This window comes from Cucurbita pepo, chromosome 17 (assembly GCF_057944985.1).
Source record: "Cucurbita pepo subsp. pepo isolate OVF chromosome 17, ASM5794498v1, whole genome shotgun sequence".
In the NCBI taxonomy this organism is placed as follows: domain Eukaryota; kingdom Viridiplantae; phylum Streptophyta; class Magnoliopsida; order Cucurbitales; family Cucurbitaceae; genus Cucurbita; species Cucurbita pepo.
In genome coordinates, this window is record NC_141814.1 from 11,405,052 (window position 1) to 11,419,956 (window position 14,905).

The 14,905-nt window shown below is 37.5% G+C and overlaps 2 protein-coding genes across 2 annotated transcripts; both read right to left on the bottom strand.

The window, feature by feature from the left end:
- Positions 1-4,090: 4,090 nt before the first annotated feature.
- On the bottom strand, positions 4,091-7,349 carry LOC111778412 (stachyose synthase). The gene is made up of 4 exons (XM_023658215.2): positions 5,704-7,349; positions 5,448-5,625; positions 4,990-5,357; positions 4,091-4,904 (listed from the first exon to the last, which is right to left on the bottom strand). The coding sequence occupies exons 1-4, from the start codon at positions 7,165-7,167 to the stop codon at positions 4,338-4,340; spliced, it is 2,577 nt and encodes an 858-aa protein (XP_023513983.1). The 5' UTR covers positions 7,168-7,349; the 3' UTR covers positions 4,091-4,337.
- Positions 7,350-9,147: 1,798 nt separating this feature from the next.
- Positions 9,148-14,601, bottom strand: LOC111778413 (pentatricopeptide repeat-containing protein GUN1, chloroplastic). The gene is made up of 4 exons (XM_023658216.2): positions 12,432-14,601; positions 10,805-11,021; positions 10,522-10,706; positions 9,148-9,463 (listed from the first exon to the last, which is right to left on the bottom strand). The coding sequence occupies exons 1-4, from the start codon at positions 14,381-14,383 to the stop codon at positions 9,199-9,201; spliced, it is 2,619 nt and encodes an 872-aa protein (XP_023513984.2). The 5' UTR covers positions 14,384-14,601; the 3' UTR covers positions 9,148-9,198.
- Between the last annotated feature and the right edge of the window lie 304 nt (positions 14,602-14,905).

Consider the following 14,905-nt stretch of genomic DNA (forward strand, 5'->3'; position numbering starts at 1 on the left):
GAAAGAACCCATGAGAGCTTCCTGTAGAGCCGACGGATTGAATAAGAACACAAATACGGGAATAGACTAAAGCGGACAATATCTGGTACCCGTTCCGAGTTAAAAACATAATTAAAGACTAGGAAGGGTGGGGTGGGCATGTTGTCCAACTCAAAGCACATGCATCCACATGATTTTCACACCATCTTCCACAGCCCCCCTCCCTCATATAATCACACCCTGGATTATTCCTCCCCCACTTTCCAAGTTCAATGGATAGCATTTACAAACACACAAGCCATCGTCCCCTCTCAACGTCATTACAATACTCATACAACACATTTATAGATGAATTATGTGTGTGAGCTTGTCCATATTTGTGGCAACAAAACCGGACAATATGGATATCATGTCCCGATTTTGGTTCTAACATTCATGAATCTCTAAGTTTTCCCTCCAAATTATTAGTTTTTTTTTTTGTTTCTTCATTGTACGGATGCAAAATTTGATGAACACGTTATGAACTCAGATTTCTTTGGAAGAACAAACATAATTTAAATTCTATGTAAGAGATTCTTCAGTTCTTGTCTTGTATATAAACTTTAAGGAAGATAATTATAATTTGTGAATAAATTATGAGTTTAAAGGTGGGTTTGATTATATATTATAATTAGGGTAAAGGGTTATCCTGGTTGGCTATAGATGGGGTTAAAGGTAGGAGGTCACATGCATTACTCATCAATCATATGTTCTTACTTATGAAACTTTTATTTTAAAAGATGGGCATTTTCATGCCTTTTCAATCATCTAACACGATATATAATCTGAATAATCTAAACTATTCATGTCAGATCCACATCGATTGGAGAGTGGAACGAGTATCACTGTCCTCACTAAGCCTCGAAAGGGGGTAGATTGTGAGATCCCACACCGGTTGGAGAGGGAAACGAACCATTTTTTACAAGAGTGTGAAAATCTCTCCATAGCAGATGCGTTTTGAAAACTTCGAGGGAAAGTCCAAAAACGACAATATTTGCTAGCGGTGAGCTTGGACTGTTACAATTCAATTCAAATTATAAAGGTCTGATTAGGTTGAATTTTTGGAGACTCGACAAAAAATTGATTAGATTTTGTGGGTTGTGACTTTTCTGGTCGATTTGGGTAATAAAATGTATATACACTTGTAAGTTTGAGTTTATTTCTTCGGTCTTCACCTTCACTTAATGATATTCAAATAACTCGATAACTCGAACAACTCAAACTTATAAACCGAAAATAGAGAGTTGGGTTGTGAGCGCTATTATACTCATTTGTGTAGCCAACCTGACCAAACTCGAAGTTTTGAGTTGGTTCAAAATATTTTCGTAACTCAATCCCACTTGAGTTGGTTACATTAAATATAAATACATATGTTTGCATTTGATTGGTGAAGCCACTAAGCTAAAGACCATATGGATATACATTATAATTATGTCACATTATGTTAAATTATGGATCTATTAAATTAATAGAGCTTATCATAATGTTTGCACTTAATTAGTGCTAATTAAGTAAAGTCCACGTGGGTTCTTGACTTTATTTTGATGGATGGTGTGGTCACTCACATGGGAATAATGCCCAATGTACATAACAAAATTTTATTTTTTAATTTTTAATTTATATTTTCTTTTATTAGAAAGAAATCTGAATTAGTTTAATAATTTTCATCCCACATGCTTAGTAGTTAGCTCAACCTCTAAGGATCAGTCTCGTCATGTCGTATCACATGGTTGTCATGTCATATTGTTATAATATACGTTTATATTATATAATTTTATTTTTAATTTCTTTAATGATATCTCGTAGAAAGGGAAAAAAAATTAGGACAGTCATGATGGAAGATGAGCATAAACGTGCACGTTTGAGATAAATCGATAAGATGATTAAATAGAGGAATTTTGACGCCATTTACTATTATTTTTAGAATTAACGGTTTGAAGTATATGAGTGAATCCGTTACTCAAGCAAGGTAAATTTTTTTGCTCGTTTTTTACTATAAAAATTCTAATTTTTCGTTTTAGTCCTCGATTAGTGAAATCAAAGATCAATAACGATTATCTTAATTTTATTTTACTTTCAATTTTGATTTATATTTACCCCTAATAATTAGCTTTAAGAAAATTGTTTTTTTTTTTTGTTTTTTTTGTTTTTTTTTTTTTGACGTATGGCTGACATAATTTAACTTGAAGCGATATGGACTTGGGCTGAAATCTAGGCCCACTACGTACAGGCCCACTATATAATGGCCCACTAAGTACAGGCCCACTATATAATGGCCCACTATGTAAAAGGCCCATTATACACCGCTCCTTCATTAAATAGATAGGGACAGACTAGGTCGTCTTTCTTTCTCCAGTTCACTCTCAGGAACCCTTGGTTGAGTATTGAAAGCGGAATCAAAGGAAAACTAAGCGAACTCGACCGTGGGATCGAGAGTAATCAAAATCTAGAACTAAATTTTTAAATATATATGGAAAAATGTTTATAAAATGATCTCAGTAATGAAATATTCTTGTATATATAAATAAGTAAAGAGATGATTCTTAAAAAAATAAAACAGGTAAAAGAATATTCTTCAAAGTTATAGATATTATATTTATTAAAAAGGAATATACGAAAAGATAAGAGTATATTTTTCAATATTCCAAAGAAATGAAAATGACCCTATATTCATCTTCCTTTTTTATATTCACTTTCTTTTTCTTATATTAATTATTGGTATATTCATTCATACCATTTAGATTTTGAATTAATTTCAATTACAATAATTTTTTTTATTTATTTATTTAGAGATTTAGCGGATACCAGAGTGTATATAAAATGGGTTGGGTTGGATTGCAAATTTTTTTTGATTTAAACCAAAATTTCGAGTGGGTTGAGTTAGTAACCCGAGCAATCCGAGAAAGTTCACAACCCAACCCTCTGTTTTCGAATAGAGTTGTTGAATTATTTTTTTTAATTATTTAAAAAATCATACTTATTCACGATATATATTACATTAATAAGTAAGTAGAGTTGGGTTGAGTTGTAACCCTAATCGAATTTTCAATTTTTAAAAAATTCAACACAACCCAAACCCAATTTTTTTTTTTTTTTTTTTTAACTCAACCTCATTTTTAAGGTTTCACATCGTTCATCTGAATTAATCAGACGTCGTAAATAAAAAAAAATATAAATGGAAAATTAGTTACTTTGTAGTAGGAAACTGAAAAGAAATTGATTTAATTTGGTGGATTGGGTCAAATACGTGTTGATCAATTTTAGTTTCATAAGTTATAAATTTAATAATTAGTCAATTAGTTAGTTAAGTCGGTTGGGTGGTTGGTCTTTAAAAAAACACATCAAATTTGACTTTTTTTTTTTAATTTTTTAATTTTTTTAATTGGTGGGCCCATTTGATTTTAGTTTTAGTCAAAGATTTGAGACAAGATATCATTTAATTTTATTTGACTTTCAATTTGCAAGTTTCCCTCTTTCTTGGAATTCTTGATTTGGTTGGAAGCTTTGAGAGATCTCTCTTTAATAATATCCTAATTCATAGAATAAAGTAATATATATATATATATATATATGTATATATATATATATATATATATATCGGAAATTATTTAAAAAGTCAAATGTCGGAACTTATTTTTAAAAAAAAACACTATATATATTAAAACTCTAGAGTCAAATTTATTTACATTAGAGTTTGTACTTCACTACACAAAATCATTACAAAGTAAATTCATTTATACGGGTTAAATTTCTTTGTTAGAAATTACGTGTGAATGAAGGGTTTGTTTGTGACACTCGAGTAAGAGAGAAAGTACATGAATGAACTGAGACCATATCTGAATGAGAACAATCCTGAGGAAATGATGACTAAAAAAGACGTAAAGGAAATGATAGTTACTACGGGTACCAACAAGATGCACCTTCTTTTGGGTGACTGAATCATAAGAATTTCATGGTTAAACGTATTTTACTTGAAGCAATTCTACGTTGGGTGAACCCCTTCAAATTTTCTTGAAATGTAGGCGTAAAGATAAATAACCGGAAGGAAATGACATCGTAAATAATAATAAAATAAAATAAAACGTAGACATCACATCACATTTATTTAGTAGAAACAAAATTCGAAACATAATGCCCTCTTTAAAAGGACAAATCCGCGAAAAAGGGGGAAAATAAAAATAAAAATTCAAAAATACAATAATAATAATAATAATAAAAGCGATTATTTAATTGACGTGGCTATCCCTTAGCACACGTCACTTAACACAAACAACCAAAATGCATAAAATAAATAAAAATTAACTTAGAGATAAAATTACTCAAAATAAAATTTCCACGTTAGAAACTCCTTTAGCTTCTTCAATCCATGGAAGATCAAAGCTGAGCTGTCCATCGGAATCGTCCCATTCAAATTCCACTTCTACTCCGTTCGAAATGCACTTTTTCGGCGACGCACTCGAGTAAGCTATGAAATTTCCTCCACCTTTCACTTTCAGTTCGACTCCATTTTCATTATACTTCAAATGTTGAATCGTTCCAGAACTGTTGAACATGTTCTTCAGACCGATGGGAGCAAATTTAATGTTGGAATTGAGCTTTCTTAGGGGTATGAAACTGAAGATCTCGAATGTAGATGGTTGGATGGTCACTTTTAGCGGTTCAGATTTTGGGGTAGTGTGGAGAATTTGCTCTGCTTGATTCAGGTATACAATGTATTCAGTGAAATTCCCCATTGGAGCTGCTTCTGGTTTTTGGTCCCATTCCACGTCGCTGACATGCACTGTTGTAGACATTGGCTTGTAACATTCTGGATGTCCCTTGATTCTTTGTTCTTTAGGGTCCCACCCTGCTCCTTGGCAGTTGAATGCCCCGATTACACCTCCATACTGTACATAAATTCCAATCGAGAAGTGTTTATTTTTTCGAATGATATAAAGATTTGGGTTTCGAAAAAAAAAAATTAGAAAGTACCTTATTGAAATTCCAGATCTTGAGAACAGTTTTGCTGTCGAATAAAGGATTCTTGAAGAGGCAGTCTCTAGTGGGTAGGGCAAAATGTTGGCATCTAGGAATAGTTCCATCGGGATAGACGAGTTGTTTTATGAGATCAAAATTATGGCCACCCACAGAGTCACTCACATAGACAGGACCACCACAGATAGCTCTTGATCCCGCATGGAATTTAGCACATAGATGGTCTGATTGAAACATGTCCCAATCAGGCTGTATGATCTGTCCCATCCACATACTATTGTAGGCACAGTGAATCATATGAACACCTTGTAACCAATAAACACCCATCGGATCACCGTTTGGATCTTGAAACCAAAAGTCATCACCTGTGAAAACGTTTCCCTTTTATTACTCTTTTTGTTTCATTCGGTGGGCCCATCTTATCGAACACAAAAGAAAAAGGTTGAAATTCTCACCGACTCTCCCTATGGAGTTTTGCTTCGTGCCAAGGAAGAAGAAATCATTACACTGTTGCATACTAGAGAAAAGACCCGTCCCTTTAAAATTCTTATGAAGAGATTTAGTCAAACCCTTATAATACGCCTTTGCAAGATCAACTCTTCCTCCATATTCCTCCGAGACATACTCCAGTGTCTGAATTGAACAAATAAGTTAACAGATCAGTTAACGAACAACAGTACTAAGTAAAGACCTTATTTTAGAGATACTTACATGCATCACATCGACTTTCACGCCTGTAATCCCAACTTTAGAGAGATAAGAATGCATCGAGTCGAAAAAATCGTCAGCTTGATCAGGATGAACGAGTCCGATACTCCCTTCGATAATCTTCACAACAGCAAGATCAGTCATTGTGCCATCAAGCCCAGGAGAGAGCTTACAAGGAACTATCTTGGAGTTCAAATGAGTAGCACCAGGCCTCACACCACCCCAAGCACCAGCAAGAGCATGCCAAACAAACACATCATCCAAGCCTTTGAATTTTGTTCTCAAATCCCTTGTGAATGCCTTCATTCCAGAGTCATCACCCTTGCAAGAACAGCTAGAACAGCCACTGTCTTGTTCTTTGCCAAAGATTGCAATCAACTCTTCCTTAAGCTTATGAATTTTGGTCTCGAACTTAGTGATATCAGCGACTCCCGAGCCAATGGCCTTGTCTCTGTCCTTCTCAGCGTGCTCGATTTCGATTGCCTTAGCGATCAATAACTTCGGCTTCTTTGGATCAAACGATGGAGCATTTGGACCCGACAAAGACCCACCTTTGTACTTCCTAAACTTCTCACATTCATCAAATCTATAGAGCCTTGCAGTCATTTGTGTCCCACCAAGAACAAGATTTTTAGCATCTCGAGTTGGGTCTTCGCCGTCGATGTTGATACTCTGCCACCCATCGTCAATGATGAGAAACCTCGGCGACACACCGCCTTCAGCAAAGTCATTGACACCGTTCCAAATTCCGACAGGATCTACTGTTAAGTAAAAAGCATCCCATGTGCACCAACCGAATTTGTCTACTAAATGAGTGACAGGCTTCTCTTCCAACAGCCTAAACGTATTCATATGAACTCTAATAGCCGCATAGGCCTCTTTCATTAACTTGTAAGGGTTATCAGACACATGAACGTAAGTTATAGCATCAAAACTAGATGTTTTCACATGAGTTGAGCCACTTTCGGCGCAAATCATGACATGCCCATCAACCCCAGGATGGATAGCGGATCTAAAACTCCCTTCTATAATGGGTATGAAAACGACATACGATTTTATCTCAGGGACATTCAACATGAACCATTGAGTTTCCATTTGTAAATCCGACCCAGAATTCCCGACCCACATGGTCGACCACCATGTTTTGAATCTAAACACACTCACAAACTCCCTACCCTTGAATTTCCCCAAGGAATTGGTGAGCCTATCAGAGGATTTGGTTTGATCAAAACCAAGAAAGCCACCCTTATGAGACAGAGTATGAACTCGTTGGAGCAGAGGAAGTGGGGCATCAGAGGATTGACATATGGAAGAGAAGGAGCTGAAAAAGACATTACTTGGGACATCCGACAGCAAAGGAACACCTTTGACACTGAGTTTCCCATCGGAGAAATCAATAAGATTCTCCAAACCGTCAGATTTGAGAGGCGAAGAGGTTAAGGAAGATGGGTCGTTTGGGGGAGCCATGGCAGGATGGATGGGTTGAAGAAAGCTTAGAAAGACGAAGAATGTCTAAGAAGCTTTGATTGATATCAATGGAAGAAGACAAGCGACAACGTAGGGTGGCATACGAGGACAAGCCCGAAGCCAAGTGGTGAGCTGAAAAGAACAAAAATGCTACACTTGTAAGAGGAGAGTGAGTTGAGGAAAGAGGGGAAATGGTGATGGGTTTTATAGAGAAGGGATGGGGCGATGTTTTAGGACAAGAAAATGGCGACACGACATGAGAAAACAATGAACAAATTGGTCGGAATGGACAGAGGAATTTATTCAAATATGAAAAGATGAATGAATAAGGGTTTTGATGATGTTAAAAGTAAAAGAGTTGGAGGGTTAATTAAAGTGGATAAAGGGGTTGGTTATGTTAGTTGGATTAGTCGGTGGTCTTGCTTTTTAAGTGGGTTTTGGACCCACAAATCCCCAAAATTACGTGTCTAATGGATAATGTAACTGCCTTTTTTCATGTCTTAACCACCAAGTTTCTCCGACAAAATCAGGATTTTCGAAGGTGGTTAATGTTTTGGCTAATTGAACTATGTATATGATACCGATTTCAATCTGTAACTGACTTGAATATCGCTTTGGTTGGTCTTCTTTTGCTAAGATGACACAATGTTGGCTTCCTTTTCTTAAGGCTCGAGCTGTGTTAAAAGTAATCTTCTTAAGGGAATAAGACCGGTTAAGTCAAATAGGTTAAATGACTAAAATAATAAAAATACCACTACATTTTGTACTTTGTTTAAAAAATACGCTTAAAATTTTAAAATAATTTCAAAAGTACCTTTACATTTAGTTTTAGATAGAAACCGTCAGTACTTTGTTTCAAAATGACTTTGAATCTTTAATAGAAAGTGGATATTGTTGGATGAGAGTATCCCACCTGGGTTAATTTAGAGAATAGTCATGAGTTTATAATCAAAGAATACATTCTTTATTAGTACGAGGCCTTTTGGGAAAGCCTAAAGCAAAACCATGAGAGCTTATACTCAAAGCGGACAATATCATACCATCGTTGAGAGTCGTGTTCGTCTTTGGGTTTGGCGATGAGATTCTAAGAACAAGAGGGCCAAATTGGCATTGCCTTCAATATTCCAAAGCAATGAATAACACTATTTCATCTTTTTTGCTTTTTTTTCTTCCTCAAAATGTTGCAAGAATTTCTCTTTAATTAGCATCTCCTTTTTCATATTCACTTGCTTTTCTTATATTCATTTTTTTTTTTTTGGTGATTTTAAAATCCTTTTTTTCTACGAGTATTACCAAGTTCATCCGTATATTCTATTCTCAGAAGAAAAAAAAATGTTCAAATTAATAGAGAGCTCGACCAATTCGAACTATCTAACCCAACCCATAAATGTTAGGTTGGGTTAGATTTTTTTCTTTTTTCAGTTTAGATTGGGTTGAATTTTTGGAAAATCGAAGATTATGATTGATACGCAAGTTGACATTTTTTTTGTCGGGTCAACTCACCAATCCGAAAATAGAGTGATGTTAGTGATACATATGACTTGTGAATGTTTGATATTTAAATTTTATGAGATTAGATTTTAGTTATTATGAATTTTTTTTTTTAATAATTAAAAAATACAGTATGAGTTGGATTGGATTATGAACTTTATTTAATTGTTCGGGTCACCAACCCAACCAATGGTCCAAAAGATTTCCTTAACCTAACCAAACTCATGTAGAGTCCTAAAACAAAGGCATCAAGGTATGCCGTTTAAAGGTGTCTTTGTCCAAGTCACTATAGCGCATCTTATATCTTACATGTTGAGTAGGGGATATTGTTTGGGTAATTGTTCGATGGTGAATGACTAAAGTATATACGCAAAACTTATCTTCACAATTTTTATTTTTTTTCGGACGAAAAAAATACCAAATAAGTTTATTAGAATCATTTGGCGTATAACTTTCACTCACCCTTTTTAGCAAAACAAGATATGAAAATGAATATTCAAACATGTGAGTATTATGTGTATAATATTTATTCAAATTGTGCTACAAGGAAATCGTTTGGAGTTTGGAAATGAGATCCAAATTTTCAGTATCTGGATGAGTTCTACCATCATGAAGAACAAGCAATTTTAAGGTACCAGACTCTTTCAACCAGGCAGCCACCACAGAGCCTGTTGATACATACCTTCCTATATTGCATTTTGCAACCTGAAACGGTGCCCCCATCCCGGTCAGAAGTGCCTCGATCGCCCGCCTTAGAGCTCCATCACCGACGACCTTGCTGTGTTTTCCCCATCCAGTCAGAATGCTGCATAATAATCACTAAGATGTAAGAAGTTTGCAATAATACATTTGGTTTTTAAGGAACATAACGACTTTCGTTGAGAACAAATGAAAGAATATCGAAACGATTCGTATTCGGCTGGCTTAACCTTGGGTCTTTCCCTACGCAACTACTTGCCAAGAACAGATGTAATGATCCCACATACACAAAACGCTCAGAAAGCACTCTTCTGGATTCAATTTGTGAAGGATTCCCATAGACTTTAATGGCTAGAACGGAACAGAGTATTCAGTAGGCAAAGAAAGAACCCTTTAGGAGCTTCTTGTACCTGTTACTTTTTAGCTTTTTCTTTTGTATAAATTTTCTAACGGCCCAAGCCCACAGCTGGTAGATATTGTCCTCCTTGAACTTCCCTTTCGGGCTTCCCCTCAAGGTTTCTAAAACGTGTCTGCTAAGGAGAGGTTTCCACACTGTTATAAAGAATGCTTCGTTCTCCTCCCCAACTGATGTGGGATCTCAAAATCCACCCCTTTTCGGGGCCCAGTGTCCTCGCTGGCACTCGTTCCCTTCTCTAATCTATGTGGGACCCCCCAATCTCCCCACCCCCCCCTCGAGGACGCTCGTGTCCACCTCTCTTTAGGGCTCAGCCTCCTCACTAGCACATCACTTGGTGTCTAGCTCTAATACCATTTGTAACGGTCCAAGCCCACAGCCAGCAGATATTGTCATTTTTGGGATTTCCCTTTCGAGCTTCCCCTTAAGGTTTTTAAAACGCGTCTGCTAGGGAGAGATTTACACACCCTTATAAAGAACGTTTCGTTCTCCTCTCCAACCGATGTGGGATCTCACAATGCACCTCGCATTACATGGTCTTACTTCCCTTCGTGCCAACTGGCCACTCAATCTTAATAAAGAGAGAGTTTGAGGCGCCATTGAAGAGAGATACCATATTATGCCTCAGTGAATAAGACAAGGCTTTTTAAGAAAATGTAGAAACAAACAAATCCATGAAGACACGACTAAGTCCCATTATATGCATAACAAAACACCTATAAAGAGCGTAGGGGGGAATGAACTTGTACCTCAATAACTTCGGCAACTGATGGCCATTAAACACAAGAGAATGAATACCCAGCAGCCAAGCATGAACCATGGCGTGAGCAGCTCCAGACGACATGAGGTGCAAATCTAAGCAAGAATCGGACCATAACGTCTCCCATACATTGCGCCTTTTGCCTTCGAGTACGACCAATTGGGCCCCTCGTTTCTATAAATAAGAACAAGATTTCAGAATGATAACACAAAATAACCAAACGCACGATGAGGATTGGATATAAGAATGCTACTAAGAGGCTTAGACTTCACCTGACCAAGATGCCACAGCATATCTGTCAAAGCATTGTAGAAAGAAGCTGCAGTGGAAGGGTCCATCTGCTTCACTTCATCAAAAAGACACTGTGCTTGAACCCACACATTTTCGCTAAAGCCCATCAGGAGTCCATGAGCTACACCATACACTTGATTATCAAACAATCGAAGCTCTTCCAATAACATTGAAGCATCTTCAATCGATTTGCAGCGGCTGCACTCGAAACAAAAATTCCACAATCAGGATCGAACGCGTATCCAGCTTGAGATTATAGTGAATAATATGGAATAAAGACCAAAGCAAGCAACCAGAAGGACTGACATAATAAACCTCAGAAAATATGCAGGAGAGTGGAAAGAACAGGTTCCTCCAATTGGCATGGATAAAAAGAGTAGCGAAAACAAGCTCACAAAAGAAGCCCTAAACTACCCACCACAACGCACTCCATGTAAAATGTTGTTGAAGTGAGGCTCAGACTCAATGACCCATTAGGAATCACGGGCCTCCATAATGATATGATATTGTCCACTTTGAGCATAAGCTCTCGTGGCTTTACGTTTGGTTTCTCAAAAAGGCCAGCCTCATATCAATGGAGATGTATTCCTTACTTATAAACCTATGATCGTCCCATTAATTAGCCGATGTGGGACTCACTCCCAACAATCTTCAATACCCTTGTTCAGTGTTCAAGATAATGATTTATAAAAAATGGGACAAAAAGAGGTAAACAACTATTGCACAATGTAATTTGTGGTATATTTGACTAGAGAATGTGACAGTGCGACAAAGGATTATAAAATATTTTTACTAAATATTTTACTGGTAGAGTGTAACAACCCAAACCCACCACTGCTAGATATTGTCCGCTTTGGCTCGTTTCGTATCGCCGTTAGTCTCACGATTTTAAAACGCGTCTTCTAGGGAGAGTTTTCCACACCCTTATAAGGAATGTTTCGTTCCCCCCTCCAACCGATATGAGCTCTCACAATCCACCCCCCTTGGGGGCCAGCGTCCTCACCGGCACACCATCCAGTATCTATCTCTGATACCATTTGTAACACCGCTAGCAGATATTGTCCGTTTTGGCCCGTTACGTATCGTCGTCAGCCTCACGATTTTAAAACGTGTCTTCTAGGGAGAGATTTTCACACCCTTATAAGAAATGTTTCGTTCCCCTCTCCAACTGACATGGGATCTCACAATCCACCCCCTTGGGGGGCCAGCATCCTCGCTGGTCTCCCTGGCAAGCCCACCACTAACAGATATTATCCGTTTTGGCCCGTAACATATCGCCGTCAATCTCACAGTTTTAAAACGCGTCTTCTAGGGAAAGGTTTCCACACCCTTATAAGGAATGCTTCGTTCCCCTCTCCGACTCATGTAGGATCTCACATAGAGTAAGTTTGCCAGTATGCTAGAATGATAAAGAAATCTCCACATTACTTCATTATGCATCCTAATAAAATGCCTAGTTTTGTAAGTCCATGGCTTCTATTCATAAAGAGAATCAATTACAAAAATGAAAAAAATGGCTAAAATAACTTAAGTAGGCAGATCTTTGAGGGATTTTGAACAAATAATAGCAAAATCTTGAAGGCAAAAACTCAGGTCAAAGATCTTTACCTGCATGCATTTAGAATCGCTGAAAAGGTGACCACGTTTGGTTTTATCTCTAGCTCATGCATCTTCTTGAAGACCCGCAAGATGGACCTGATCTCTACTTCGCCTAGTCTTTCCTTCTTTGCAGGCCCTTCTTTCTCAGCAACAAGCTGCCGATAGAATTTGAAGACATGGTCACTGACCCAACTCTCTATCTCACTCTCATCCACACCCTCCATCACTATGAAGGATGGGGATTCACTAGCTGCACCAACAGCCTCAACTAGAGATTCTTCCGTTGTAGAACGACCAAACGCATCGATTATCGAATTGTAAGTGATGACATTCGGCCTAATCCCTTCTTTTATCATCTCATCAAGCAACGATACAGCGGAATCGACTAAACCATTTTTACATAAAGCATTGATGAGTTCACTATAAAGAACTACATCAGCCTTCAATCCAGCTTGCTTGAATTCACGAAAGACCTCCATTGCCTCTTCGTATAGACTACCTTTAGAGTATACATCAATTAACGTAGAATAAGTTAACAAGTTCGGCGATACGCCGTCTCTTTTCATTTCGTTAAATACTCTAATAACTTCATTAAACTTCCCCTGCTTCCCATATCCATCTAGAAGCGCGTTGTAAGTAACAACGTCCTTTTTAACACCGGACCTCCCCATCTCTCTGCAAACATTCAGAGCATCTTCAAACCTGCCAAGCTTGGCATAGATTGAAAGCAATGTATTATATGAAACTCTATCCAAACCAATGCGCAGAAACTTCATTTCATTGTATAAGTTTAATGCATCTTCTAATCTACCAGCCTTGGCATACCCATCAGCCATTGTGCTGTAAGTAACCACATTAGGCAGTATTTTCTTGGCAGGCATTTCTAACATAATCTCAAAGGCCAAATCCATCTGCCCACCTTTGCAAACCGCATCCAAAAGTGTGTTATAAGTAATGATATCTTGATCAATCCCTCTATCTACCATTTCATTAAGCAAGTTTCGAGCTGCCTCCCACGACCCTCCTCGACTACACGCAGCAAGAAGTGAGTTATAAGTAATTCTATCAGGTTGGACACCATTCCTCAACATTTCTTCAAAAACCTCCACCACTTTCTTAAACTCTACTCCTCCTTTACCACATGCATCAATTACTGCATTATAAGTAACCAAATTCGGCTTTAATCCTGAAGCTTTCATGGATTCAAACACCTTAATAGCTTGATCAAAGTAACCACTCTTCCCATAAGCACTTATCAAAGCAGAAAATGCGTAAACTGTGTTCCCATATCCTTGATTCAATGCTGTTTCAAAAACACCCTTAGCAAGTTCTACTTTCCCAAGCCTACCAAGAGTACTAATCATCGCACTAGCTAGTTTACCTCGCTCATTGTCCCTTCCCTCTCTAACAAGCGCAAATTCAAAGCATCTAATTGATTTCCAACATTCTCCTCTATTCCCAAGCTCCCGAAGTAAAAACGTATAGTCTACCGACCCACAAAGATGAGATTCGAACTCGAGCAAAATATTATCTAAACTCGTATCGTCCTTACCAAATTGAAGCGCCTGATTCAGAACCTCCTCAGCGATCGCAGTGTGACGAGTGGCCATGGAGGACTTGGGGCGGCGATTGTGATACTTTGATACGCATCGAGTTGAGCGGCGGCCGGAGAAGTTAGAAACGAGGTCAGATTTCGAGGAGGAGAGAGAGCAAAGAGATGGGAAATTAGGGCTTTGTGAAAGGGGAGTAGAAGTAGAAGTAGAAGTAGAAGTAGAAGTGGATTTAGTCGCACTGTGAGTGGGAGTTGGGGACAATGGTTTGACAAGAGAAACCTTATGCGTCGTCGTCCAAGAGCCGTTCTGGCGGGGATTCTGATGGTTTTTCAGGTTATTTTGTGGGTATTGACGAGTTTGATACGGCTTTGCCGTGGTGATTGAGCAGTGTGGTGGAGTGGAAGCCATTGAAACGCTACAAATCAAAAAGAGGAACAAGAAAGAAAGCTAAAAAGGCTTAAAGAGAGAGGAATAGTTGATTACAGTGATTAATGGACATGACCTTCCAGGAAGCTCGTGACCGCCATTAATGGCAGACAACGCAGGTAAATTTCTGGAAATGGGTCAGGGTTTAGAGAGAGATGGAGTATTGCAAATGGAGGTGAAGCAGGAAATATGGAATCTAACGCCTAATGGTTCCAATTGCAAGGTAGAAATATCCACCTTCTACAACGTTGACTTGACGTTGACGTGGGTGAAATATCAATCAAATGTTGGATAAAATGTAAGGATATTTCTGAAAATGTTTAAAAAACAAAATAAATGAGCTAAAATACTTTGGAAAAAAGATATTATCATTTTCTATTTACTTCCTATATTTCAAAATATTATATTTTTTATCTTTAATTTTCGAGTTTAATTTTAATTTTATTCTAAATTTTGAGTTAAATTAAAATTTATATATTTATGAATATTGACTTTTAATATTTT